The sequence below is a fragment of the Apodemus sylvaticus genome, chromosome 11 (genome assembly GCF_947179515.1).
Source record: "Apodemus sylvaticus chromosome 11, mApoSyl1.1, whole genome shotgun sequence".
Taxonomy (NCBI): domain Eukaryota; kingdom Metazoa; phylum Chordata; class Mammalia; order Rodentia; family Muridae; genus Apodemus; species Apodemus sylvaticus.
The window spans coordinates 32,929,899-32,957,401 of NC_067482.1; the positions used below are offsets into that span (position 1 = coordinate 32,929,899).

Consider the following 27,503-nt stretch of genomic DNA (forward strand, 5'->3'; position numbering starts at 1 on the left):
TTGCTTAGCTTGCTTGCTTATAGAACCCAAGATTACCAGCCCAGGGATGGCACTACCCACAATGGGCCCTCCCTTCTTGATCACTAATTGAGAAAATGCCCCACAGCTGGATCTCATGGAGGCACTTCTGCAACTGAAGCTCCTTTCTCTGTGATAACTCCAGCCTGTGTCACGTTGACACACAGAACCAGCCAGTACACCTCCCCTCCTCCCCGCCATCTTCCTACCTGTCTTACTCTCCAGCTACTTCCTGCCCTGCAGCACTCAGTTACAACCTCCCCGGGCCAGAACCAATGAGATCGGAGCATGTGGCCTAACCGCGCATGTGTTCTGGAGCCCAGAAGAGGGTCCAATGTGTAACTGAATAACCAACCACTGATTAAGATCCAGGGGGATGCTTATGGTTGCAGCATCCCCTGCGGGCCCTTCCAAAGGCTAGACAACTTCTGGTAACAGATTCTACTGCACACACAAACTCTGAGGGCTGCTTCTAGAACTGTTAGCCTGTAATCTTAGGAACCCAAAGGTGTTCCTAAAGTACAGATCTCTCTCGTGGCTGGCCCAGTCCTCAGAATGCCGAGGAACTTCATCCTTCCTGTTGTCAGTTCTGTGAGATTCCTGTAAATTCAGACCTCCCTCTTCCTCAGTCTTTCCAAATGTTCCAGCCAATAGATTAAATAGTCCAACCCGGATGATGTTGAGAGTCATCTGGGAGGCCCATAGGTATTTCTCCCCAGGGAGGAGGACATCTATTTGTAACCAGCCTGCAGCCTTTATTGGGCTAGCCCCCAGATCAGAGAGTCCCCCCTCCACAGTGGGATCAGGAAGTCCGTCCAGGTGCCAGAGGATTCTGGGATGCCTAAGGATGTTTGTTTGGAGAGCAGGGCTGCCATAGACTTGTGGGTGGGAGTTCTGGGAGCTCACCACCTAGCTAGCCTTTAGAAGTCCAAGAATTGAGCAGGACTGTCTGCCTGGCTTGGCTATTAGTGCCTTCTTGTGGAAACTTCCCCTAAGCAGTTCTGTGCTTGCAGAATCGGAAAAAGTGATATCTTAACACCTTGCATTTATGGTCAGTCATAATCCAAACAGGCCAGGCCTGTGATTCCCAAGAGTATGTTAGTATGAGTAAGAAACACCCAGGTAACTAGGGAGTTTCCCCTCAGAAAGATATACTTTGTAAAGTCAGTTCTTCTATCTACTACCTCAGAGAACACCCAGCCTAGATGACCGTGTGTGTGGATGTTAGTCAGGCACGTGTTAGTCACATGTAGTTAAAGACTCCGACTTGATGGGGTCTGCGGATAGTTAGCTCACCACTTGGCGAGGTTGCAGCAGAGGCCTGTTGGAGCTCATCTCCCCTCCCAGAGGGAGCTCATGTGTTCACTCACCTGAACACGCCTTGTTTGACTTAATGCCCAGACCGCAAATGACAGAAGCATCCTTAGGGTGGACTCAGACCCGTCTAGAACATTCTGCAGTAGTCTGAGGGGACAGACTCTGAATTCAGACCTTTTGTCGGTACTGTACCTTGTTCTTGGGCTGGATTCACACAAGGAAAGGGAAGACAATAAGAAAATGCCCGTTCATAAGCCACATAAGGTCTGTTCATAAGCAACAAATCTTGGGCTGGAGAGATGGCTCAGAGGTTAAGAGCACAAACTGCTCTTCTAGAGGTCCTGAGTTCAATTCCCAGCAACCACATGGTGGCTCACAACTACCTGTAATAGGTTCTGATGCCCTCTTCTGGTGTCTGAAGACAGCTACAGTGTACTCACATATATAAAATAAGTCTTTTTTTTTTTAAAGGCAATAAATCGCAAGAAGCAATTTTCTGTTCACATTCCATGGTCAGTGCAAACCTCAGGAAAGGATTTGGAGTTACTATAAGATGCACAGTCTAAAAAAAGACTTCTGAACACTGATCACTCCATATTCTCATCTATCCTTGAGGGGGAAAATAGACTACACTACACTCAAAGGAGAGTCTTAGCATCAACACTGGAGCCAAAGCAGGGTGTGTCACTAACTCAGAGGCTATCAGAAGTCAACCAGGATTTGTTGTATTGGATAATGTCGGCTCTGCAAAAGGACCAGCCCTGCAAATCCAAGGCGGGGACGCTTCCATTTCTCCATCTGATCTGAGCAGGGGAAGATGGGCCCAGCAAGCCACAGCAACCCATGGCTTCCCCATAGAGAGGGAGAGTGAAGAGTGACCCCTTCCCTAGGAAGGAACCCACATTCCTTTCCCAGGTTAAACTGGAAACTAGGTGGAGCTTGCCCTGCCATTGCAGCTCAGCGCTCTGACTCTGTTCTGAGCCCGCATCCATAGATCTGAGAGAGGGTGATGGGGGTGGCGCGTGCGGGCAAGGCACCACGGTATCCATGTATGCGACTGTGGTGAAGAAACCCTTTATGTTGCACGGTTACCGAAAACATCTGTTCAATATGTCAGTGCAGTTAGGAAACCCAGACCCATCACTCCTGGCTCCTGGCCAGGCTGACACCGCTTCAGTTTGGAGAATAGTGACCTCCTCTAATGTTTTATGTCACCAGCTTGTACCGATTTCCCTTGTTCCCCACGACCTAGTTAGTTACTAGGTCGCATTGCAGGTTCTGAGTACATCTTCATCTTTTTTACCCCACCCCCAGACCCTATGCCTCCAGAGTGTCCGGATCCCACAAAGACCTCCATAATCATGCCTTGAAATGCCCCACGAGTCATGTGACTCCTCATTCAGCAGAGTTGAGGACTGTCAGAGCCCAAATCATAGGCTACAGCTCACACTAATACACATTGAGTGATCACTCCATGTTCTGATATCATTTTATGGTCTAAGTGTGCTGAACTACTCCCAATAGATTCAGCCTTAATAGATTATTTCTAGGGGAAAAGAAAGAAACACTTCTACCCACTTTTCCCACCAAGCAGTATTTTGGCAGGGCCCCCTCACTCTGAAGTCTTGGCACTTGATTTACACTATAGTGTTAAGGACTAATAGTAGCTAGTATTTAACCATATGAACTGTCCTTAAACTGAAACTCTGAAATTCCACATGGCCTGTACTGCTTAGGATTTAGAACTGTCTTCTCCCCCCACCCCTTTGCCGACCCGAGATGCCCCCCTGAGATCATGTGCTAGGTTCCCACACCAGCATTCAGCTTCTGCATCACCCCACCTCTGGAAGTTCCCAAGATGGTTCACCCTGGCAGATGGCTCTGCTCTTTAATTAGCTGCACAGTCGCTGCTTCCCCTCGCTTAATATCAGGAAGCGTCTCCTCGCTCCATCCCCCTCCCCCTCTTGCCTCCAGCGCCTTCCTACTATTCTTCTCCCGTTTTTGACCTTTTGTTTCATCTTTCCCCCTTGGATGAGTTATCAGAATCTCATCTCGATCTAGGGACTTCTGCCAAGCTGTCTGAACTCTTCCACGTGCAGAGTATGAAATCTTCCTCAAGCCCCCACTTTCCCCTTATTTGGTAATGAGAGTCCATACCCTATGAGCTATTCTAGTGCCAGGAATCATTAAGAGTCAATGTGAATGCGGTTTGCAAAGGACCCTGGCTTAGAGAAGTCCTTATCCTCATCTGGGTACGCCGTGTGTAGCGTGAGGTGAAACATTAACCACTGGGATGCAGAATGCTTTGTTTTGCATGTGAGTCTCTCTGATTGATAGAGCTGCCCTTCCCTGTGGAATTTGCTCTGAGTGATGGATGTTCAAATTAATTCTATCTTCCGGTGGCATATACTAGTTGGCTGGTTGGTAGTGGGCAGCAGCCAAAAGGCATGCGGCAGCAGAAAGTCAAGTCAGAGATTCAACAAAATCGTAATGGGTGATCAGCCAGTAAGAGGTAGCTATGACACTACTTCAGGTAAGTAATGTAGCGATGGGACATGGGTCCCTTTTGTGACAGTGTAGACCTTCTCGACTCCTAACCAGGGAACTCTGATGTGGCTAGCACATCGAGCCCTCACCTCCCAGGGAACAATGAAGAACATCAGACGTCACAGTTGCTGGCTGCGCAGATGCCGTCGGAACACTGGCCTCCTCATGAGTCCGGCCAGGAAAGCACCAGAGCGAAATGATATGCTAAGCCATGTGGGGTGAGCTCTGAAGCCAACAGAACCTTGGAGAAGACGTATGTGGGAACAGCAGCTTTAAAAATGCCCAAGAGAGGTCAGATCCCAACCTTCAAATAAAGACAAGAGATGAGAAGGGGGGAGGACATCTCCAGGAGGGAGCACGTGTCAGGGGAGGCAACGGTTCTAGAATGACATCGGGGAGGCCCTGAGGGTGAATAGGATGGCTGAGAGCAGAGCGGGCTTGGAGAGAATGAGGAAGAGTGAGGTTAGAAGGGAGAATCAGGGATGGCATGGGGGATGGGAAATGCGGTGAGCTAAAATCGTGAGGCCAATGTGACGTTGGAGGACAGATCTTGTAGGGAAGAACTTTATTTTCTAACTTAGGTGGACTACATATTCAGCCTCAAAACATGACTTCTGGCATCTTCTACTCAGCCATTTTAGACTTTAAAAATGAGTTGACTAGGGAAGAGGTGACACTCAAGTATGTTCCATTTTATTCATCGCTGGGACAGTGGCCTGGAGTACCAAGTCCTGCACAACATGGCTGGGCAGATGCAGAACTCCGCTTGACCTGCCTGCGTTGCAATGATGTCCAGAGCCAGACAGTAGACCCCAAAAACTTTATGCATGTCGACTGTGTTCTGCAACATTCGTGATAGGTAGACTCACTTCAAAAACCCCCAAAGAGGTCCTAACTTCTTGTTCTATAGAAATGGCTCAGTGGTTTGTCTAAAGTCATAGGCAAGGATCCAGAGCCGAGTGTTCTATTCCCGGGAGAGCTTGTGTGGAGACAGCTCAGGTCACGTGGAGGGCTTTGTGTTCTGCAAGAGGCTGAGACATTGTTCACATACTTCTTGAGTATTATCCCTCCGCATGCGTGTGTGTGTGTGTGTGTGTGTGTGTGTGTGTGTGTGTGTGTGTGTGTGTGTATTTATAGGATGATGAGTTTTAACTCCATCTTTTACAACTTTATATAAAATCAGCTTATATGAACTGCTGGTCGTATTTGAGGTTAATTTATATTATTTATATTTCCTCGGCATCTGTGTGAGTTGTGAGAATTGCCTTTCCTCACTTCTTCAGAACCAAGTTGTGATGTTCCAAATGTAGATCTGCCCATCTGTAATTATTCCATCTCTATGCTTTTGGGGACATCTCGGGACATGGTAACTTTTGGTTCCTAAGAGACTACTCCTGAAGTAAGCTGGTAGTCTGAGTCATTTGTCTGGAACATTGTTAGAAGGGACAAAGATGCAAACAAAAATTACAGGTGGCTTCTAACTGTTTCTGGGAACTTTTAGGGTGACACTGGTTCATTCACTGAATTTTAGCTTTCTTCCAAAGAATATGTAGAATATGACTCCTCACTCCGGGTTCACCGGGGATCGGGTTGTCTGTTTTCATTTTCATTTTCTTTTCTTCTCCTTCTCCTCCACCTCATCCCTCCTTCTTCTTTCTCTTCAAAGAATGGCTTTTAAAAATTACCAAAGATCTGAAGTCAACAATAATTTTTTGGGTTTTTTTGTGTTTTTTTTTTTTTTAAGATTTTTTTTTCTTTTTTTTTTTTTTTTTTTTCTTTTTCGAGACAGGGTTTCTCGGTATAGCCCTGGCTGTCCTGGAACTCACTCTGTAGACCAGGCTGGCCTCGAACTCAGAAATCCACCTGCCTCTGCCTCCCAGAGTGCTGGGATTACAGGCGTGCGCCGCCACCGCCGCCGCCGCTGCCACCGCCACCCGGCTAATAATAATTTTCTTAAAGTAGTGAAATGAACTTGAACGCAAAGTAGACGGAATGAGCGTTAGCTGAGTTGTGCAGGTAAGAGAGCAAAGAGGCGCAGCGTGGTTGGGGCACAGACATCTGGGAGAGTGAACTCTGGGGTTTGGAGAGCCTGGTGGCGGGCCTTTCCTCACGCCTGCAGCACTGAGGCAGCTTGGCTCTTCTCGGGAGCTGCCTGCATACGTAACGGAAGAGAAGAGCCGTGGACAGTCGGACATCCTATAGACAGGATATTTGCTAGACAGACGTTTACCACCCTGAAATCCCTCGTGGGACAAAAGCATGGATAAGCAAATAATTAGATTTATTTTTGGGTTTGTCCCTATGCATTGAAAACAAATCTGGGGGCTGGAGAGATGGCTCAGTGGTTAGGGGCACTGACTGTTCTTCCAGAGGTCCTGAGTTCAATTCCCAGCAACCACACGGTGACTCACAACCATCTGTACTGGAATCTGATACTCCCTTCTGGTGTGTCTGAAGATAGCAATAGTGTATTCATATAAAAAATGAATAAGATTTTTTTAAAAAGAAGAAACAAATCTGGGATTTTCCTCTTTAATTGGAATCCAGACACAGAGGATAACTTAGATGCCAATGTCATGACTCACAAACTGGCCTTGGGATTTGATTTTCAGAATTTTGCATCAAAAAATCGGCTGAGAGTGAATTAAAGTCTTATCTTTTTTTCCTTCCTTCTTTCCTCTTTTTCCTTCCTTTCCTTCTTTCTTTCTTCTTTCTTTCTTTCTTTCTTTCTTTCTTTCTAATGTCTTTATCATTTGGAACAGAAATACATTCTGATTTTTTTTTTTTTTTACTTTCTTGGAAGAAAGATTAGAAAGAGGAATTCTTTGATAAAGATAATAAAGGCATTGAGCTGAAGCAGGACCTTTGTGAACTGAACTCTGGGATCCAGAGTTGGCAGTGGTGCTACTTTCCAGTGGAAGATGTGCAGTGAGGGCCTTTGTGCCTGGGGGAGGGGCTGTCGCGTCAGCCAGCACTTCAGCTTCTTCTTGCAACAGGACCTGGACCCTGATGGTGTCCCCGAGTCACCGGGAAGTCCTTTCTTGTCTCTCCTCACCCTTCCACTCATCTTCCTATAAGGCCCACATCCTGCCTTTGCCGAGAGTCTTCCAGCCCGTTTTGGTAATACAGGCGTGAGGGAGGCTGAGGCAGGAGGATCTCAAGTTCAAGGCATGCCGGGGTTATACAGTGAGTCTGAGGCTAGTCTGAGGCTAGTCAGGACATTTGAATCAGACCCTGACACAAAATTAAAAGTTAAAAAGATGTCAGGGATAGAGCCCAGTGGTACAGTGCTTACCTAGTCTGTGTAAGACCCTAAATTCAGTCTCCACTGTTGGGGTGGGGAATGGGAGTACCTTTTCTCCTGCTTGGTACCAGGAAGTTCCCAGAGCAGGAAGCAGCAAAGATCCAGGCGGCCAGAGAGGCAGACACACCGTGGGTATCAGCTCTGAGCAACGTGAGTGGGGAGAACCCTGAACACCTGTGGACTCTACCAACACAGTCAATGGGAAACAGCCTGCCCCGCCTACTGTGAGGTCTACCGATGACGTCATCTGTTAGTCTTTAATTGATGGGGCTCTCCTTTGCAGAAGAGGATGTGCCAGGCCTGAAAGCCCTTTTGTAGTGGCCCTTTTCAATTTAGATGATGACATTTGTCCAACTCTTCCTCGTGTTCTTGAGTCTAGCCTTGGGGCAACAAGGTCATTCGCAATGGCCAAGGCTTTCTGTCAGTGTCTCACCAGGAACTGCTGCTAACAGCCATCCTCTGGCCTGCCCACCCACCCTGCGCAGGAATGATGCCGGCTTTTAGTATCTAGAACTTGTAGGATTCTACACACAGCCTGGTAGCAAAATGAACAATAATCTTTTGTTTTCAATAATCTACAAGTGGACTCAGCTCACTTGAGTCAAGGTGTTTTATGTATCTCAAGAGGAGCTCACCACACAATTGGTTCTGATTGTGAACTCACTCCCTGACCCCATCCCCCACCCCATCTCCCATCCTCCATCTCCACCCCCATCGCACCCCACCCCACCCCATTATTCCTGGTGATAGCATTCATTCAGGGTATTCATGGGCTCCAATGTTTTTCAAGAACTCTTGCTTCTCCAGAAAGTCTCTTTTTCTTGGAATAGTAAGAGACCTGGAGGGAGACCCATTGTAATAAGCCCTCCTTTAGTTCTCGAATATCAGCAGGGTGGGTTTCTGAAGTATATTACTGTTACAAGTACATGGACAGACAGACTGGTGAAGAGTCCAGATGGGGATCCACACACGTATGGCTGAGGGCTGGACCAGAAGGGTATTACTGATGACACAGTAGGAGAACCACGGTCTACGGTCCTCTCAATGTGGTGCTGAAACAATAGATGGCCTGGGGGGGTGGGTTGGTGGATGGCCTGTACATCATAACAAAAGCAAACATTAATTCATGATTAAACAAAAACTTACTTGGAGAGGACGTATACATAAAGACTGAGGAATTGAACAGGGCCCTTTAGAGCATTCGGTCAAGGTTTATTAACAGGGCCCAAAAGATGCAAAGCTTAGGGCACGCCTTTAATCCCGACACTCACAAGACAGAGGCAGGTGGATCTCTATGAGGCAAGGCCAGTATGGTCTGCAAAATAAGTTCCAGGACAGCCGGCGCTGCTGGGCTCCTTCTGGAAAAGGAAAAAAGAAGGAGGAGGGGAGGGAGGGAAAAAGGGGGGAGGGAGGAAGAAAAAGGTGTGAAAAAAAGCCTTGCTACAGTGAAGGTTAGGCACAGCACTTCTACTTGTAATAATAATACTCCAAAGGCTGAGGCAGGAGGATCATGATCATGAGTTCCAGACCAGACTGGGCTACATGAAGGAGATGATGTCTCAATAAAACAGGACTCATCCTAACTGCTTGAAGACTGAAGGAGGTCTGTGGCCCTGCTCCTAGGCCCCTGCCTTGCCTCTGGGAAGACAAATGCAGGTTGCATAACGGGGACACGCAGCGCCTCACAATAGAACCATTCCCATGAAGCTTTGCTACTTGGCTCTGTCTGAGAGCCTGAGCTGCAGCCTTCCCCAGACCCCACCCCGCCCCGCCCCCACCCCACCCCACCCCCAGCTCTTGAGAGCCTTGGCATAACTGGTATATCCTTCCCAGAACAACCTCTTGAGATCCCTTGAGGTCTGAGTCAGGCTGTCCCCAGCCCGTGTGGGAAGGACGGAGCAGCAGGGGGTCCTCATGGGGACTTGGGAGAAAGGAGTTCAAAGGCCAGCCAGATCCGCTTGTGTGAGTCCAAGCCTTGGGGTCTCAGAAGCCAAGAGGAAGCTAGGGAGAGGGCGAGCCCCACATTCTATATCAGGGCGTTCAGACTAGGAAATGTGGGAGACAAGGCCAGAAACATACATATAAACACAGCCTCGCTCTGCTCCGTGTCCAGCTTTGCTGTAAAAAAAAAAAAACAAAGCAACACTCCCAGTCACGGTGTATGCTTCCTACTTGGGCCCGCAATCCACAGAGAAGGAAACATAAAATATATTTAGAGCTTTCGAAACGGATTGTGTTGTGCGTTCTTACAAAGGGAGAAAAAAAAAAAAAAACCCGCCCCAAGAGATTTGTTTTAAAAGTTTCTAATCCTTGAGATGAGTGGGAGAATCTTGCATAGTGGGGTCATTTCCTTGCCCTTTCCAGACGTTAATACACACTGAAAATAGATGTTGGGAGGGGGGACTCTGTGGCCTGTGAATACCGATTGTGCAAGACAGTTTTCCAGGCCAAGAAGGGAAGGTTGTGCCTTTCCCAGGACCCCGGTACAAGATGACCCTGTAGTTAGATATTTAACTAGGCTTGAAGACCCCAGACAGAGGGAATAATTAACTTACTCATTCCAGAGGCAGGGAAAAGCACCCCGGAGGGCTGTCTAGTTCTTCAGCTGCAGTGTCTCTCTGTGGAATCCTAGCACTGTGTCCCCTCCACTGTACGCTGTCCCAAGGCTCCCTGGAGGGCCCAGGGAGCCGAATCCTGGCATTGCAAATCAGTAGATGGGAAATAGTACTTGATCCACTAAAAAGGAGGTGTGTGGGCTAAAGAGACTGCTCCGTGGGCAATGGAGTTGAGATCTCTGCCACCCACATTCAAGCCAGTGTGATGGTGTGCAGCTGTTGGCGTAACATCAGCGGGTCACAAAGCCTCAGAGCTCAAGGCCAACAAGTGAGCTTCCAGTTCACTGAGAGAGCTTCTCTGAAAAATAAGATGGAAAGCAATAGGGGAAGATACGCGGAGTCCATCTCTGCCTTGTATGGATATGCCCTAGCTCCAGCCGAATAGGTAGCAGAGGATGGCCTTGTCCTCTGCTACCTATGTGACTACCATAGGGAGGAAAAGCCCTTGGTCCTGGGAAGGCTCGATGCCCCAGTGTAGGGACATGCCAGGGAGGGAAGGCGGGAGTGGATGGGTGGGGGAGAACCGAGGGGGAGGTGGGATGGGATAGGGAGTTTGTGGAGGGGAAACCGGGAAAGGGGCTAACATTTGAAATGTAAATAAATAAAATATCCAATAATAAAAAAGAAATACAAAAAAAGAAATAAATGTAATTTTTTAAATTAGCAATTTAGAGCAACTTAATTAATAAAAGGTAGCTATGTAGACCTCTCCTGCTGTGATATTGGGGTGCTGGCCCCTCCAGGGAGGAACCGGAAGCGAGGCCAGGACTCTTTCCATATCTGTTGATGTCAGAAGTGGGCGTTTCAGGGCCAAGGCAGAAATCATCCGGTGACTCTGCTTGTCCGGGCTCAAGAGAGACTGAGCAGGATGGAAGCTCTAGGCCTTTCTCTTGATTCTGGTTTACGGATTAGTCTCTTTCTTCTGTTGATTAAAGCTGGGGTCAGCAGTTTCATTCTGTAAAGGCCCAGATCTACAATATTTAGGCCACACAGTCTGGAATGCAAACCCCTTGGTCCTGCCAGGGCGATAGGGTCACTCTGTGAACCGGTGGATGAGGCTGCCCCACTGACATTTATGGACATTAAAGGAGAAGTTCTTCTAGTTTTCACATGCCATGAAACAGTATTATTCTTTGCATTTTCCCCAAACGTTTGAACTGACTGTTCTTTGGAGGCCACGCGGACATAATTAGGAAGGCAAATTTGGTTCACCGTCCTGAGTTTACCAACTCTGGGAACAGAGAGTCATACAAGCTTACAGCAAAAGGGGCGCCCACTACGGATGGATTCTGAGTTAATGGCCTTTTTACTCACAGGAGAAAAGGTGATCACTGGGTTCCAGAACTCCAGAATGGGGAAGTATCATCTGGCCACTCTTGGCTGTCCCCAGACCTGCTCACTGCTGGGAACCCAGCCACCGAGAACCCTGAAACTAGCCCCCTCCTGTCCTTTCTTTGGGTGCTTGGTCCCAACAGAAGGCAGCCACTGTTTTGAGCATTTGCCTTCTCCACTAGCAGAAAGACCCTCTCCCCACCTTCTTTGACACCCGCCCTCTTCTGTACCCCCCCCCCCCGCCAGTTCCCAGGACACCCCTCTTGAACCTGGGTGCATTCAGCACATTTTACTCATCTCCCCCCTCCACCACCACCCCAGACAGGGTTTCTCTGTGTAGCCCTGGCTGTCCTGGAACTCACTCTGTAGACCAAGCTGGCCTCGAACTCAGAAATCTGCCTGCCTCTGCCTCCCAAGTGCTGGGATTAAAGGTGTGCGCCACCACCGCCCAGCAGCACATTTTAAGATAACTTCTTCGTATGTTTTTCTTTGGTTATACAAGGAGTGGCTGTTTGTTAGCACTGTCCTCTAAGTGAGCATGCTGGTCAGCAAAGGAAGTGAAGCATTGAGCATTTCGAAACTGAAGTTTCTTGGTGTTAATGAAAAAAAAAAGTCCAGCTAATACAAAACAGCTGGTAAAATAAACCTCATTTAAGCTCGGCTGGGGGAAAGGAGACAGTTTTGCTAGATTTTTGTTAGATAAACAGGTTTTTTTCCCCCTACTAATTGCGTTTGTTGTTGTGTTTGCTGGTTTGCTTAGTTCAGTCCTTGCCTTCCCTAGGAAGACTGTAATATCACGCTGGCGACAGGAAGAGGCCTGCTCGGCTGGCCTTTGAGATGCACTTCAGATAATCTACAGTGGGGGGAGGGTCCCATAAATGAGGATCTGCGTTGTGAGACCCTGACTGATGATGGACTGCTAAACAATGGACTTGGCTTTCTGGCTTCCTTCGTAGGTCCTTCCATAGTGACGCCCCCCAAGGACATCTGGAATGTCACTGGTGCCAAGGTGTACTTGAGCTGTGAAGTCATCGGAATCCCAACCCCTGTCCTCATCTGGAACAAAGTGAGTAGTGCAGGCCTCAGGGAAGCATCGTGCACCCGGGAAGCTTCTTTTGCACGGCCCAGGGCGTTGGGAGTGCACAGTTCCGTCTGCATCACTGCCTGCTGCCCCCACGATGGTGTAGCCTGTGGCAGCTGGGACCTCTGTCTATATCAGCAAGTATCTTCCCCAACCTCCTGATTTTGGTAGCAAGAATCGTGGTGAAATATCTAAACCCACTGTTTTCATTGTTTTGCCTTGCTGTGACCAAATGTTACCTGACAGAAACATTCAAGGGAGGAAAGGTTCATTTTGGCTTCCTGGTACAGAGGCTCACCGTCTACACAGCAGGAGAGACATGGTGGTATCACTCAGTCCATGGCAGCAGGACTATATATGCAGGAGGTTATGAAGTGAGGAAGAATCTTCAAACTCATGCTAATAGAGGAAATTTTGTTTTAAGTCAAACAGCAAAGCCACACACCCCTTTTTAGCTAGTTTGCTTCTTTGGCAAGCTCAAAAATGGACGATTGTCTCAGTTGTTTTGTGTGTTTGTTGTCTGGGCAGAGGGGAGACCTCTGGCACTCGGAGAGATTCTAGGAGGGGTTTTGGCCTCATTGTCAGACGTCTCCATAACTGATTTCAGTTTATATAGCTGAGGGGCAAAAAAGAAAGAGAAGGCAGCTCCGGCCTCCGGGCACCCAAATGCGATCAGGGTTGGAATTCTTGATCTCTGTTCTCAATCTGTCGGCCTCACTTTCCCGTCGGAAAGCCTCCTCCGCAGAAGGCAGAGTTAGCCTCACACTTTAAAGATTTCAGAGGCAGCAAAGCTTTCCCAGCTGCCGGGTTAGCCGCCTTAGTTTAAATCAGGGCTCCTGGCAGCCTCTGGCGCCCCCGTGTGGCCAGAGAAATGCGGCCACTACGAAACTACCTGGCTTGAGTGCGGTTACCAGGAAACGCCTGGACCATGGTGTGGGCAGAGTTGACCCAGTTCTAATACAGCAGGCCGGTGACCCAGTTCTAGTACGGCTGTCCCTCGCAACTGAAACGTCCGTTAAAGGCAATAATGGGAAAGAAAATTGTTTCATGTGTTTTTTAATTCGGTTATTATAAGTCTTAAAATATATTACTGAAACGGAGGTGCTAGATGTGTACAACAGAAAAAAAGCCTTTTCCCTGTGTTCTTTACATCTTTTCCAAAGTCCTTATTAACATACGCTGTTGACCTTTAAAATAGGTGGGAAAGGACAGACATGAAGTAAGGATTGGCTGTAAACCAAGGGAGGTGAATCTCCCCTTCACACACAGCCTTCTGAATCTCTGTAGCATGGATGGAAACTGGCAGGTTTTATCACAAAACAGCAGTGGGAATTATTTCACGTGTCTTAGCCCTCAGAGCAAGATGCAGCCTGGGCTCTGGACTCTAGCTGCTGCTTGTCTTTGATGAGGTTGTTACAGGAAGAGCCCCCCAAGGTCCCAAACATCAAAGTACACTGTGTGACAGCTTACCAGTCAAACACAGCAAGGCAGACAAAAAAAAAAAAAAACAAAAAAAAAAAAAACAAAACAAAAAACAACAACAAAAAAAAAAGTACCAAGGATCAAACCAAGGATCAAACTGTCCGGGGGCACTAGTGGGTGAAGGCAGGGCGACCATACATACTCCACAGGTTTTCCAGAAAAAAGCCTAAAACATGTTTCTTAAAAGCCAGATAGAGGGTACACACCATTAATCCCAGCCCTTGGGAGACAGAGGCAGACAGATCTCCAAGGTCTATATAGGGAGTTCCAGGCCAGCCAAGGGCTACATTAGTGAGACCCTGTCTCAGAACAAAACAAAACCAAACAAACCCCACCTTGCTTAGGTAAAATTGGCAGGAAGAAACCATTCTGCTTGCTCAGTATTCAGAAAAGGAACAGTGTTGAGAAAATTGCTAGATTTAATCTAATCACGAAGTCCGGGAGACAATTCTGGGGATGTGGCATTTTCAACTTGATGTTTTCACACGGGGACCTAAGACTCTCCTTCTGATTTTTCAGGTCAAGAGGGATCACTCTGGAGTTCAGAGGACAGAACTCTTGCCTGGTGACCGGGAGAACCTGGCCATTCAGACGCGGGGTGGCCCGGAAAAGCATGAGGTGACTGGTTGGGTGCTGGTAAGTGCCACAGCCGCCCTCTGGGAACTCCAGGCCTTGGCAAAGCGTCCCGGTCGCCTGCCTGAAATTATTCTTCTCCCATTTCTTCGGAGCAGCCCTGCTGTTGTAGTACAGATACAGCTACAGGAACTAAGGGAAGAGCTGAAGCTACTTTGTTTAAAAAAATAAAATAGGAATTAAGAGAATTCTGCTTGCCTAAGTCCAAAGCAGAATCCTTACACAGAACTGAATTATCATTCATGGTTAACAAGTATGTGATTTTGCTTAACCTTTGAGTCTGTATTTGATCACAGCACCTAGCAAGCCCCCCCCCCCAACACGTATGTGCACCTACCCAAATTTTAACATTCATGTTGTGATTGAAAGACATCCATGCCACTGGAATACGGCCGTTCCACGGGGTTCCGGCACAGGACTTCACTAATAGCAGCTCTGCCCCCAAACTCCTGCGCATCATAGGGACCCCACTGGGTAACAGAAGCCACAGTAAAAGAGAGAAGACCTCCACAGAAAACTAAAGAGCCTTTACCTTCCGCAGGTGTCGCCTCTAAGTAAGGAAGACACTGGAGAGTATGAGTGCCACGCCTCCAATTCCCAAGGGCAGGCTTCGGCGTCGGCCAAAATCACTGTGGTTGACTCCTTACATGAAATACCAGTGAAAAAAGGTATGTTAGCCAGCTCACCATTTAAATCTGAAGTGTTTTAATAATCAAGTAGCATGCATGACCACTAATGCAATTCTGAAAAGCATGAAGTCTACAGAAGTGTGAATTAAGCATATGTAACTACAGCCAGACCACACGCCTCGAGAGGACACGTGGTCGGCTGAGGGTCACCATGACTTAGCCTCCGCCTCATCTCGAGCAGGATTCCTGTGACTTCTATGTGTCATTTCCCCTCTGCGCTGTGACACACATTGCTCTTCCAGAGGAACTGAGTTCAGTCCCCAGGCTGTATCTGGGGCAGGTCACAACTGCCGGTAACCCCAGCTTCAGGGATTCCTGTGCGTTCTTCTGGCCTCCATAGGCAGCCACGCACTCATGGCATACATTCACATAAAACACACACATATATGTAACAAATAAAAATAAATCCTAAAAGAAGCTAGAAAAGAGGTTGGCAAATACTCAGCTGAGTCCTGCTCCACTCCTAGAACGCTTCTTCCAAAGAACCCATCACACAGCGACACAGCAGTGCTGCTCCCTGACATGTCCGTTAGTGCTGTTGGAGTGACCTCTGACCAGACACTCCATCAGACCATGAACAACGCTTCCTGTCAGCATGTGGTAGCTCATTCCACTGGCCAGGCCACTCAGCTGTGCAGTGAAAGGCATTATCAAGCAAAAGTGTATTTGATCAGAAATTCTTCCTTTCCACCAAGATGTGTGGTGAATCCAGGCAGTGGCGCACCCCAGGGCTGGGCCACCTGTCAGAATCTCAGCTCCGAACAGCACTCTTCTAAGTTCTGAACGGGGGCTGGGCTGCAAAGTTGCTTAGGGTCTCTGGATCTCAACTTGGAAAATATGCTCTCCCAAGTTTATGGGAAAGCTCCCCTTTCCACACCTAAACAACACAGCAGCACTGGCTCTTGTAGGTGAAACTGCAATGCTCGCCCTCCCCGGGGAACCCCAGCTTGTCTCATGCATCCTTTATCCCATGTTTCTGTCACCCCTCCCACCTCAGTTCTTATGCATGGGAATGGTGTACTTGCACATACCTTTGCACATGTAGTGCCCTCAGAGACCAGAGGAGAGCATCAGATCCCTCAGGACTGGAGTTACAATGAGGACGGCCATGTGGATGCTGGGACTCAAACCTGAGTCCTCTGGAAGTGCAGCCAGTGCTCTTAACTGCAGAGCTGCCTCTCTCCACCCTGTTTTGTTTTCTTTAAAGGATGGTCTTGGGCACTTGTCTGTAATCTCAGCATTTGGGAGGCTGAGGCAGACAAGTCAAGAGCTCAAGATTAACCTGGGCTACATAGTGAGAAAACTTTCTTAGGAGACAGAGAGATGGAGAGGGAAAGAGAGAGAGAGGGAGAGAGAGAGGGGGGAGAGGGAGAGAGAGAAAGAGAGAGAGAGAGAAGGGGTGAGAAACCAAACAGAGGTCTTCCTAAGTTGCCCAGGCCTTTAAGTCCTGGGTTTAAACAATCCTCCTGTCCACGCCTGAACCCTGGGTCTGTAAGCGCATTACCATGCCCCTGCCTGTTAGCCATATAATTTACCATTCTCATTGACTTAGGAACTGACAGTCTGCCGTACCAAACACGAGTGTGACTGTTCTTTCTATCTTCTGAACAGGTGGAGGGGTTCAGCTCTAAGCCTGCGACATACACTAGCCTGCGGCTGAACATGCTCTCAGACAGCGGACAGCTCTGACCCTGCGATTGCCTGCCACATGTCTTTTAACCTAACCCACTATCGCTTTATTACAGCCAGCTGATGTTACACAGAGAAATCAAACACATCAAGACTATCTACAAAAATTTATTGTTTATTTACAGAAAAAGCATGCATAGCTTTAAACAAAACAAATAAAATTCTTATCACAACAGTTCTGTCTTTTTTTTAAAAAAAGAAAAGAAAAAAAAACCCCAACAATCACAGAAGCAAGATCCAGACAGTCAGGGAATGTGGCCGTGCACATCCGCCGGCTACACGCTCATCATCCGTGGCGCGATGCTCATGGACATGAGCTCCTGGAACAGCAGCTTGCACGCATACGGCATTCGCACCAAAGAAATCTGCAGGGAGAAGACAGTGGTCAGCAGGCCAGCTCAACGGCTCCGCTCCCTCCTCCAGAGCGGGAGGGCTAGCTAACACTCACCCTGGGCCTCACGAAGCTCTGACCAAGCAGGCTTTGTTCCTCCTTTCTGCCAACAAAGCCATTACTCCCCCTTCCTAACTGATAAATTCAAGTCAAAGCTTAAGAAAACCTCTTGGCTGAGCTGGAGAGATGACGCCGTGGTTAAGAGCACTGGCTGCCCTTCCAGAGCACCTGGGCTTCCTTCCCAGGCTCCACAGCTCAGAACACCTGTGAGCTCCACCCCAGATGATCCGCCGCCCTCCCGACCTTTGTGGGCAATGCTGACACATGGTGCACAGACGCACAAAATATCCATAAGCATATTTTAAAAGTTTAGATTCCTAGTGTGAGGCCTTACTAGTTCTGAGATGAATAGCTTAGTGAAACTGCTTTTAAGCTTGTTTTAGAAAAATCAAATTATATTTCCTTGTCAAACTAGTATGTCAGAGACCTGCTATCAAAACTGAAAACAGCAGCCTATTCCACTACACTAAGTGTGCCATGATTACTGCATAGGAACATCCATGGAATCGAGTGTACACACACCTGGGTCTTATTGCGGCATCCCCTGCATTCATACGTGTGAGTCCTGGTGTTGGCAATCGCCATGATTCCACAAAGATTACAAACGTGAACCTGATACGGATCTGATGCTTCAAACAGCCTTTCTCTTAAAAACTGTGCTGCACCATGGGCGATCTGACAGTCTCGTTCCATTTCTCCAAAGCGCAGGCCACCGTCACTGTTGATACAAAAACCAAGAGCTTGTTTGTACATATTTACTGTGTGTATTTGTGAATGCTGCACATGCCCTTGTGCAGAGGTCGGAGGACAGACTGCAGGAGTCGGTTCTCTTCTGAGAACTAAACCCAAATAGTTAAGCTTAGCAGCAAGCACCTTTCCCCACTGAACCACTCCATTGGCCCTGTACCCATCTGTTCTTATAAACAGTGCCCTGATTAGTGACGAGTCAAGAGGCAGCAGTACAGAACCAGGTTCTGATTTTTATGCCCTCGCAATCTAACCTGCTGAGGAGGGGGAAAGGCAACCAAGCATCTACTATACGTCAGGTCTCCAAATGAAGTCACAGATCACGTGCTCAAGGAGAGCAGACAAGTTTCCTCCTCAAATACACTGCAGACTCAACATGCCATCACTTAACTTTCTAGAGGTCAATTCTATACTGAAAGTGCACTTAAAAGTCAATCCCAATAGGAGAGCTTCCCCAGCCACGAGCCTCCGAGGAGGAACGTACAGTGACACACACTATCAACAGGCGAGTGGGGCAGGTTTCCCAGGGGACAAGGGGACGTGCATTCAGATGGGCATTCGAGTGAGGGAACACGTGCATTGTGAGCACAGGCATTACTGAGTAAAGCTAACGGGCTTATAATGCCATTACTACAAAAGGCTCACTATTCAGCCTTACCCAATACTACACAGTGAGCTTGCATACTGTACGCTGAGGAAGAGAGCACTCACTCCACTTCTACCATAGGAACTCAAGGTGAGAAGCTGAGGGCACAGCCTTAGAGGGTCTGTCCACCCAACACAGGTGCACAGGTAGAAACTGCGCTCTCATCAACTGTACTCTAGCTCATCCAGCTGTGCAGTGACTAACAGCTACAGAGGGGAGAATCGCACATGGAGCAAACATGGTGCTGGGAACCAGACGGAAGCTCTGCAGGTGCAGGGAGTGCTCTCAGCCGCTGAGCCTTCCCTCAGCCCTGGTTTATTTTCAGCATGCTCATCTTTACACAGGCTCTCAAGTTAGTCTGTGGGTCTTGGGAAGACCGAGCTACACATGTAATACTGCAATACTGCTTTCCTTCTGCCACCATGCTGACACCTACACTGACTGTAAGGAAGGGAACAAAACTCTCAGGCAGAGGAGCCAGGCTCTACTAAGCAGGGATCCCTCCCTCACAGGAAGGAAGACCAGTTTTACTCCAACAGTAACACTACTTATGTTGAGTCAAACTTTGTTACAGAACAAAGAAATGAAAGGAACTGAACAAAGCCAACCTTTTACTCCAAGGGAAACAATTAAGGATGTACTACAAATGGTTAAAAGTTTGAGCTTCTGAGCAAAAATTAGAATTTTACAAAATCACCTGCTACTTCATACCCCACAGCTTCCTATACTTCAGTAGAGAGATTGACAAGTGTGGGGTTTTTTTATTTTGTGTGGAATAGAATTTAACATTGTAAAATCTGTATAATTCAATGAATCTATATTTCCCAAATGATTAATTATGATTCTGTAAAACTGCACATGTGGCACACAATTTGGCAGAGGAAAACGGAATTGAACTAAGCCCCGGCATGCTAGCCTTGCACTCTACCATTAAGGGCATCCAAGTAAGCCAGTGATTGTAATGTGACGTAACAAATTCACTGCCGAGGCTTCCGAGTTGTCATTACAGCTAGCCTTCAATATACTAAACTTGGGGATGGTGGCTCAACAGTTAAGAGCAGAGGACCTGAGCTCGGTTCCCGGCATCCACCCACACCTCAGAACTGCTTGTAACTCTGCTCCCAAAGGACCCGACACCCTCTTTCTGGCCTCTGCTATCACCAGGCATGCAGACAACGCACACACATACATGCAGGCAAAACTCCCATACACTTTTAAAGTTATTAAAAAGAAAAAGGAAAAAAAGGAAGAGAGGGAGAAAGAAGAAAGAAGGAAGAAAGAAGGAAGGAAGAAGGGCGGGAGGGAGAGGGAGAGGGAGGAAGGAGGAGGGAGAGAGAGAAGTGGAGCTGGTCTCATGCCAGAGTTGACACTATGTGGGAGGCTGAGGCAATGCCACAAGCTGAAGGCTGTTTCCAAGCCACAGAATCTCTCTCATTCTCTCTCTCTCTCTCTCTCTCTCTCAAACTCCCTCCCCACCACGCCTCCCTCCCTATATAGAGAGAAAATAGGAAAAAGAAAAAGGAAATTACAAATCACCAAGCACAGTAGTGCAGGCCTGAAAGTGAGGCCTGTAAATATCAGTCTCCTATGGGAGGCTGAGGCAGGAGGTTGCCATTATTCAGAGTTAAGCTGGCCTTCAAAGTGAATACCATGCCAGCCGGGATTATATAAAAACATACTGTCACAGGGAAAAGAAAAACAAAACAAAAAACACTGGCTCAAAAATAAATGAAGATTTAGAAAAACAAAAACTAAAGTAACTCTTCATTTAGTACAGCAACAAAAAGACATTCTTCCCTTTCCAACCATATCTATCTGTGTGACATCTGAGCTCCCTCAAATACAAAACTGGGCTAGAGAGACGGCTCAGTGGGTAAAAGGTTCTTGGTGACCTGAATTCACCTGAATTCAATCCCCAGGACCCACAGGATGAACGGAGAGAACCAAGTCCTAGATGTTGTATTCAGACCCTCACACTCAGACCATGGTTACACACACCTACACGCAAAATTAGATAAAGGTAATAAAAATATTCTTCTTAAATACATCAGTGAGCTTGCATGAGCACACACCTACGGTCCCAACTGTCTGTGTAAGAGAGTCTGAGTCTAGCCTGTGCTATCACGAGACTCTATGGAATGAAAGAGATGGGATAAGGAAGACAGGTGGAGGAAGAGGAAGGGAAAGGAGAAATACTGCAATGGAATTAATTCAGAAGTAGAAGAGGCCAGCTGCCTTCTAGTTCACTAAAGAAATTTGCAAAAACTGTACGTGTGACATTGTAAAATGTCACATTTATCACTAAGCTAACTTAGAAATATACTGTTTTTTCATTAAACATGTACTGTAAGTAATGGTTTTGTCTTTGTTTTTAAATAAGTATTTTAAATTTCAGTCTAATCTTTACTGTAGTGAAAAGCATGGTTCATATGAAGAGAAGTTCTCTAAGGGTCCTGAGATCTAAGATTCGACATCCACTCCTATAGACCTGTATCCAAAGTTTAGGAAGGAAGTTGGCTCACTGGCAGAACCCTTGCCTAGAATGTTCACAGCCCTGACTTTGCAGCAGAAGCTGTTACAGTGAGGAGACAGGCACACAGGCAGTCACCACACCAGTCTCTACTTATCCGTGCTTCACCCTTCCCATGAAAGGCTAGTTGAATATAACACGCAATGACTGACTGACTGACTGACTGACTGAGGCAGCCACAGCTTCCCTCACCGAGATCGGCCCTCCATGGGCTGTCTGTTGAGAATCTGAATGGGTCCCCGAGCACGAGAATGAATCTTGTCGTCCACCATATGCTTCAGACGCTGGTAGTAAGTGGGGCCAATAAAAATCTGTGATGTGATCTTTCGGCCAGTGAACCCATTGTAGAGTACCTGAAAACAGACAGATTTTTGCCACACATAACTACAAATATTAAACAAGTTCAGAAATGCATATGCACATACTCCACACTCCTTTTTACATAAAAATCAAAACTAGCCTATAATGAGACTGGGATGAAAGGGGTAGACACTGGAAGGGACTTTCAAGGCATAAAAGCATTCTGAGTAATTTCTTTTCTCGGCGTGTTTACTTGGTGGGACTTCATCATGCTGTATGCTTCTGAATGGCTTTCTTGTATATATAAAAGGACACCACACAGAATATACTTGCTCCATAGGTGACAGTAAATGTACCTCATTTCCTCTGAGATGGTAGCCGTAGTCAGATAAAAGGTTAGAAATCTTCTGCACATTGACAGCATCATTAAACGGAGTGGCATCACCAATTTCACCCTTGTTGGCAGAGACCTTAGGAATGAGAGCATGTGTGAGAGATGTCACACATCAATAAAGAGATATCCAATTTAATTGTCTATAAAGGCAAGACTTTTAAGATTAAAAATGGTTATAAAAGTTGTGATATACTGAGATTCATTTTTTAAATATCTTACCTAAGACACTTGTAACAAAGTAACTCCCTAAAAAGAAAGACTAACATGCTCTCAAACAGAAATCTTGCATGAAGACACCAAGGATCCCAAACACAACTGATGTACTCAAGGTAAGTAACCTCTTAAGGTCTTAAATGAAGCCATCCGTGTGTCAAACTACCATTGTTCTACTTTAACAAGACACTCAAATCTAGAAAAACTTACCCTCAAACATGAATACACAATTTTAACATTTCTTAAAGTCATACTAAGCCAACTGTCTATGAATTAACTTATCTACAGAAAAGAGCCAGGTGCTATAACCACAAATATACGCAAAGGCTGTATGTATTGTATCTTACAAATAAATAGGTCTTGGGCCGGGCAGTGGTGGCCCACGCCTGTAATCCCAGCACTTTGGGAGGCAGAGGCAGGGGTCTACAGAGTGAGTTCCAGGACAGCCAGGGCTATGAGGAGAAACCCTGTCTTGAAAAAAACAAATCCAAAAAACCAAAAAAAAAAACAAAAAAACAAAAAAAAAAAAAAAAGAAAAGAAAAAAGAAAAAAAAAATCCAAAAAAACCAAAATAAAATAAAATAAAAATAAATATAAATAGGTCTTGAGCCCCAACAGTACAATTGGCTAGTACAATGTTCTTAGGCAAAAATTCCTTCTTGCCAATCCTTTGCAGTTTTTTGTGTGTGTTGGTATACGTATATGTGTAAGGGAGGAGTACACATCCATGTGCAGAAGAGGACATCAGGCTGCTGGTTAATTTGTCAAGCAGAAACAAGTGAGAGGCATCTGGGACACGGGAGCCCGAGCTGAGGACCTGCCATGGGACTGCTCTGTGAGGACCTGTCTGTCCTAACTGATGTGGATATGGGAGAGAGGCTCAGTGCACTAGAGGGCTGCCATCCATCAATAGGTCCAAGAAAAGCTAGGCAAGCCCCGGGCATGGGGATCCTCCACGGCCTACTTCAGTTCCTGCCTTGAGTTCCTACCGACTTCCCTTCGAGATAGGCTGGACTGTAAGCTGTAGAATGAAACAAACCCTTTCTTCCCTAAGTTGTTCTATCACAGCAACAGACAAAACCTAATGCATCCATCATTCTTCACACTGCCCTAAGACAGGTCTCTCCTCCCTGCACTGGGCCACCAAGTCACAGTGATTCTCCTGTCTCCATACACATCAAAGCACTGGGGTTACAGCTTCCCCTCAACCCACACAGTATTTGTATATTTAGTTTATTTACACAGAGATCACAAGTCAGCCTGTGGGCATCAGCCCTGTCCTTCCAGCGCGCGGGTTCAGGTGTGACTCAGGCTGTCAGCTTGCTAACATTTCCCCAGCCAGCTGTTATGACCCTTGATATGAACTAACTGCGGTCATCATGCTCGCACAGCAACGCCCTGTCTACCGAGCCATCTCCCTAGCCACCCACAGATTTCTTCAAAATAAAAAAGGATGAGAAAGTGGAATAGCCAATCTGAAAGCAGGAAAATATCACATTAGCTTTTAACAAAGCATCTTGGTTCAATGATGAGAGAAATTGTCACCAAAACAAAAGAAACATCAGCTGGAACCTGTTGTTTTTCAAGACAAAATCTTACCTTTCCTTGGAGACATTCGATCAAGTGACCAATCGTCATCCGAGAGGGGATGGCGTGGGGGTTTATGATGATGTCAGGAGTTATGCCTTCACAGGTGAATGGCATGTCCTAGAAAGAAAATTGTAAACAACGTAAAGTCACGGGAGTCTCTTAGAGATAAAGCTAGGCAGACCTGACACTGCCCAAGTAAAAATTTGAATGTCCTAATTTATTTTCAACATGATAGGTTAACAAACACTAAAATTTAAAAAAAAAAAAAGTTACATGAAACTGTAATTAATCTTCCACTACAACTTTAGGTTAGGCAAGAGGAAAGATTGAAGACACCTACCTCTTGTCTATACTGAATACCACAAGTACCCTTCTGACCATGTCGGCTAGCAAATTTGTCTCCAATCTGCGGAATTCTAACAGAGCGTACCTGGTTTCACATAAAGATGGGTTAGAAACTGAAGTGCAATTAATTTCTAAAATGGTCTACGTGAATTAAAGCCACACTCACCCTTATTTTACAGAATTTATATCCCTCCTGGTTGAGAGTGACCATCACCTGGTCCACGATACCCGTCTCACTGGTTCTGAGGAAAGTGCTGCAGTCCCTCTTGGTGTAGCGCCTGTTGGTGCTCTCCAGCTCATCCTCGTTCTCAGGTAAGGTGACCGTTTTGCCTATAATCACATCATCTCCTGAGACGCGAACCCCCGGGGCTATCAGACCATCATCGTCCAACTTGTCGTAAATGGCATGCCGCATACCTGTAGGAAACAGACAGGGAATTTTCTTAAACGAAACTAGAGAGAAGTATTTAAAATGCCACGTAACTCCCCCAACAAGCATGAGAAACTACATATGTAACTCTGTTCCAGATCAGAGATAAATTCATAAGTCTCTAACACCACAAACATTGTTCATTATTGTCCTTATTCCAAACACTAGAAACCCTGTACTCTGATACCATAGTCTATAAATTAACAAAAAAAATCTACCATACCTGGGCATGGTGGCACACACCCCTAATCCCAGCGCTCAGGGGGCAGGGGCAGGGGCAGGGCAGGGGCAGGGGCAGGGGCAGGGGCAGGGGCAGGGGCAGAGGCAGGGCAGGGCAGGGGCAGGGGCAGGGGCAGGGGCAAGGGCAGGGGCAGGGGCAGAGGCAGAGGCAGAGGCAGAGGCAGAGGGAGATGGATCTCTATGAGTTTGAGGCCAGCAAAGGCTACTAATCAAAGACCTTGTCTCAAAGTGGAGGTGGGAAATAGCTCTGCAGTTAAGATCACTTGCTGCTCTTCCAGAGGACCCAGGTTCAATTCCTAGCACCCACATGGAAGCTCATAACCAATCAGATGCCATGGTCACACATAAAATAAAAATGACTTTAAGCCAGGCGGTGGTGGCACACGCCTGTAATCCCAGCACTCTGGGAGGCAGAGGCAGGTGGATTTCTGAGTTCGAGGCCAGCCTGGTCTATAGAGTGAGTTCTAGGACAGTCAGGGCTATACAGAGAAACCCTGTCTCGAAAAAAACCAAATCCAAAAAAGCAAATAAGAAAAAAAAAAAAAAAGACTTTAAAAAAAGAAATTTACTAAGGAAAAAAAAAACAGAAGAGAATTGGATTCTATCGAAGGAAACATTCCCTAATGTGTGGCCACTCTCACATGAGGAAGAATGCCTGTGTCCTATGTGCCTATATCCTATACACCTGTGTCCTACATATAGATTCTTCCACAGAAATCATGAGCTGTGCTCACACACACCCCACCCCCAATACAGGATATCTGTGTAGCCTGACTGTCCTAGAACTCACTCTGTAGACCAGACTGGCCTTGAACTCAGAGATTAGAACTCAAAGATCCACCTGCCTTGGCTTTCCAAGTGCTGAGACTACCACCACTCAGATGCTCATCGTAATTCCACTGAACACCCACTTACTGCTGCACAGAACCAACTAATAGGAGTGTAATAAGGAAGAACTTAAGGAAACAGAGGACACGATACCTTCACACAATACTATCAGGAGTCCATTTCCTACGGAATCCTATCCCTGTAAATACTTTCTAAGTGGCTTGTGACAGTGATTAACAACAGGAGACATGCTGGACATCTTTTCATCATCTTAGAACACTTAGGAGTATTTTGGTAATAAACTGTACAGCTTTCACCGTGGTTTAGGGAAGATGCTGAAGACCAGGCCAGCAGCACAGTGAGAATGCAGCTACACGTGTGGCCGCAAGAGCAACGGCCTCACTTCTTTCCTCCCCATGGACTAAAGAGAGGAAATCTGAAGCAGAAAGCCCTGAAGCTGAGCTCTAAGAGAACCACAGGATGGGGAGACAGACACACAGACACACACAGACACACACAGAGAGAGAGACACACACACTATAGAAAAGTGGCATGGCCTGGCAACACTGCACAGGTCAGCACGGCAAGTTAAAGGGGAACAGCACAGTTTGACATTGTTAATGGTCTGACTTCCCCAGCATAGCTGTAGCCATTCTGTTCACGTCTGCCACCAATTTCATACTGTGGCTGTCACATGCATACCAGTCACTGACAGAGACGTGACTTGGCCCAAGGACATGCTGACCACATACCTACTGTTTTGTTCTGTAAGTTCTAAATGTCCTGTATGAGGTTTGTTAATCTTTAGAAATTGAACAAAGCTTTACGTAGGACCCACTGAATCAAAGGTCAATATGAACTGTTATGTCTAAAATATCTTAGCTCAGAGCTGATCACCGGGCAGCCCTTCCTGCACCTACGTATGAGCTCACTGTGGTTTTGGTGGCTGACACTGAAGAATGCTACTAATAAGCTAAAACATTATGATTATAATACTCATGCTCTGCTACGTCAATGTCCCCTGAATTCCCATTCACCCTGACCCCCACCCATCACCTTCCTCCTAAACGTTAGCTGACAATGCTGTGCCTACTGAGCCACCCCTCCCCTCCCTTTAAACTTTTAAGCCTGGTCTTCCCTATAAAAGCCTGCCCTAAGGGCAGACAGTGCTGCAGTTGGCTGCCGAGCCCTTCTGCTGCCCTGACCATTCAGTATCAAGCTGTGCGCCCAATAAGCTCTTCTTCACTGAGACCAGAGCCCTGAGGCTTCAGTGGCGGCTCCTGGCCCACAGGTGGCGCCGTCTCTTACCCTGGCATGTCTCCCGGGTAGGTTTCTCAAACACCTCTTCTTGATCAAATCCTTTCTTAGACTCTTGTTCTTTGTACGATCGGTAGAAAACAGACCTAAAAACAGAGTTCCGAAGGTGATTTATATTGTCTTTCAGTAAAACGTCTTAGATTACAGCAATGGTGTTACCTGGTATCTGGAAGACAATCTGAACCACAAAGCAGGCCCAGGGCCACTGTGCACTAGGGTCAAGGTTCAGTTGTAAATGGGATTTACATGCAGCATCTGACTCAAAATTGTAAACCAGCATCAAACGTGACATTGGGGACCCAGGTAACTAAGTCCAGCCTCCTCCTAACAGTCCTCTCCCAACAGCCCTGAGCACAGCCACTGAGGCGTTTTTATAAGAAGCTATGACGCCCACACTTTTGTCCTAGTACTGCTTTATAGAATTACACAGAGAAAATTTTCTCCTATAAATACCCCTTGTTTTAAAGAACCTTCTTATGCTACATATTTAAGATTAATCTTGTTGTCAGTAAAAAGAGAAAAAATAGGAAGGCAAATGTGGTACACACTTGAAATCCCAATCTCAGAGGACTGAGGTGAAAGATTACCGTGAATTCAAAGCCGCCTGGACTACATTGTTAGTTCAAGGCCAGCCTGAACTCCACAGTGAGACTGTCTCAAAAAACAAACATGAATATAAATAAAACACACCATAATTTTATCAGTAGTTATTTCAGAGTTCTGTTTTCTTTTTATTTCTTCCTTAGATGTTTCTATATTATCCAA

The 27,503-nt window shown here is 46.6% G+C and overlaps 2 protein-coding genes across 2 annotated transcripts in view; one reads left to right on the plus strand and one right to left on the minus strand.

The window, feature by feature from the left end:
- Positions 1-16,882, plus strand: part of Igfbp7 (insulin like growth factor binding protein 7) — a 55,345-nt gene extending 38,463 nt beyond the window's left edge. The window contains exons 2-5 of the mRNA XM_052198418.1: positions 12,090-12,199; positions 14,216-14,332; positions 14,871-14,997; positions 16,630-16,882. Coding sequence (XP_052054378.1) covers positions 12,090-12,199; positions 14,216-14,332; positions 14,871-14,997; positions 16,630-16,649 — 374 coding nt within the window. The 3' untranslated portion in view covers positions 16,650-16,882. The remainder of the gene's footprint in view (positions 1-12,089; positions 12,200-14,215; positions 14,333-14,870; positions 14,998-16,629) is intronic.
- Polr2b (RNA polymerase II subunit B) overlaps positions 16,807-27,503 on the minus strand; it is a 36,911-nt gene continuing 26,214 nt past the window's right edge. Inside the window, exons 18-25 of the mRNA XM_052198411.1 lie at positions 26,730-26,824; positions 24,090-24,340; positions 23,919-24,008; positions 23,588-23,695; positions 21,738-21,851; positions 21,274-21,434; positions 17,681-17,876; positions 16,807-17,072 (exon numbers count right to left, since the gene is read on the minus strand). Of these exons, the coding sequence (XP_052054371.1) occupies positions 16,983-17,072; positions 17,681-17,876; positions 21,274-21,434; positions 21,738-21,851; positions 23,588-23,695; positions 23,919-24,008; positions 24,090-24,340; positions 26,730-26,824 (1,105 nt within the window). The 3' untranslated portion in view covers positions 16,807-16,982. The remainder of the gene's footprint in view (positions 17,073-17,680; positions 17,877-21,273; positions 21,435-21,737; positions 21,852-23,587; positions 23,696-23,918; positions 24,009-24,089; positions 24,341-26,729; positions 26,825-27,503) is intronic.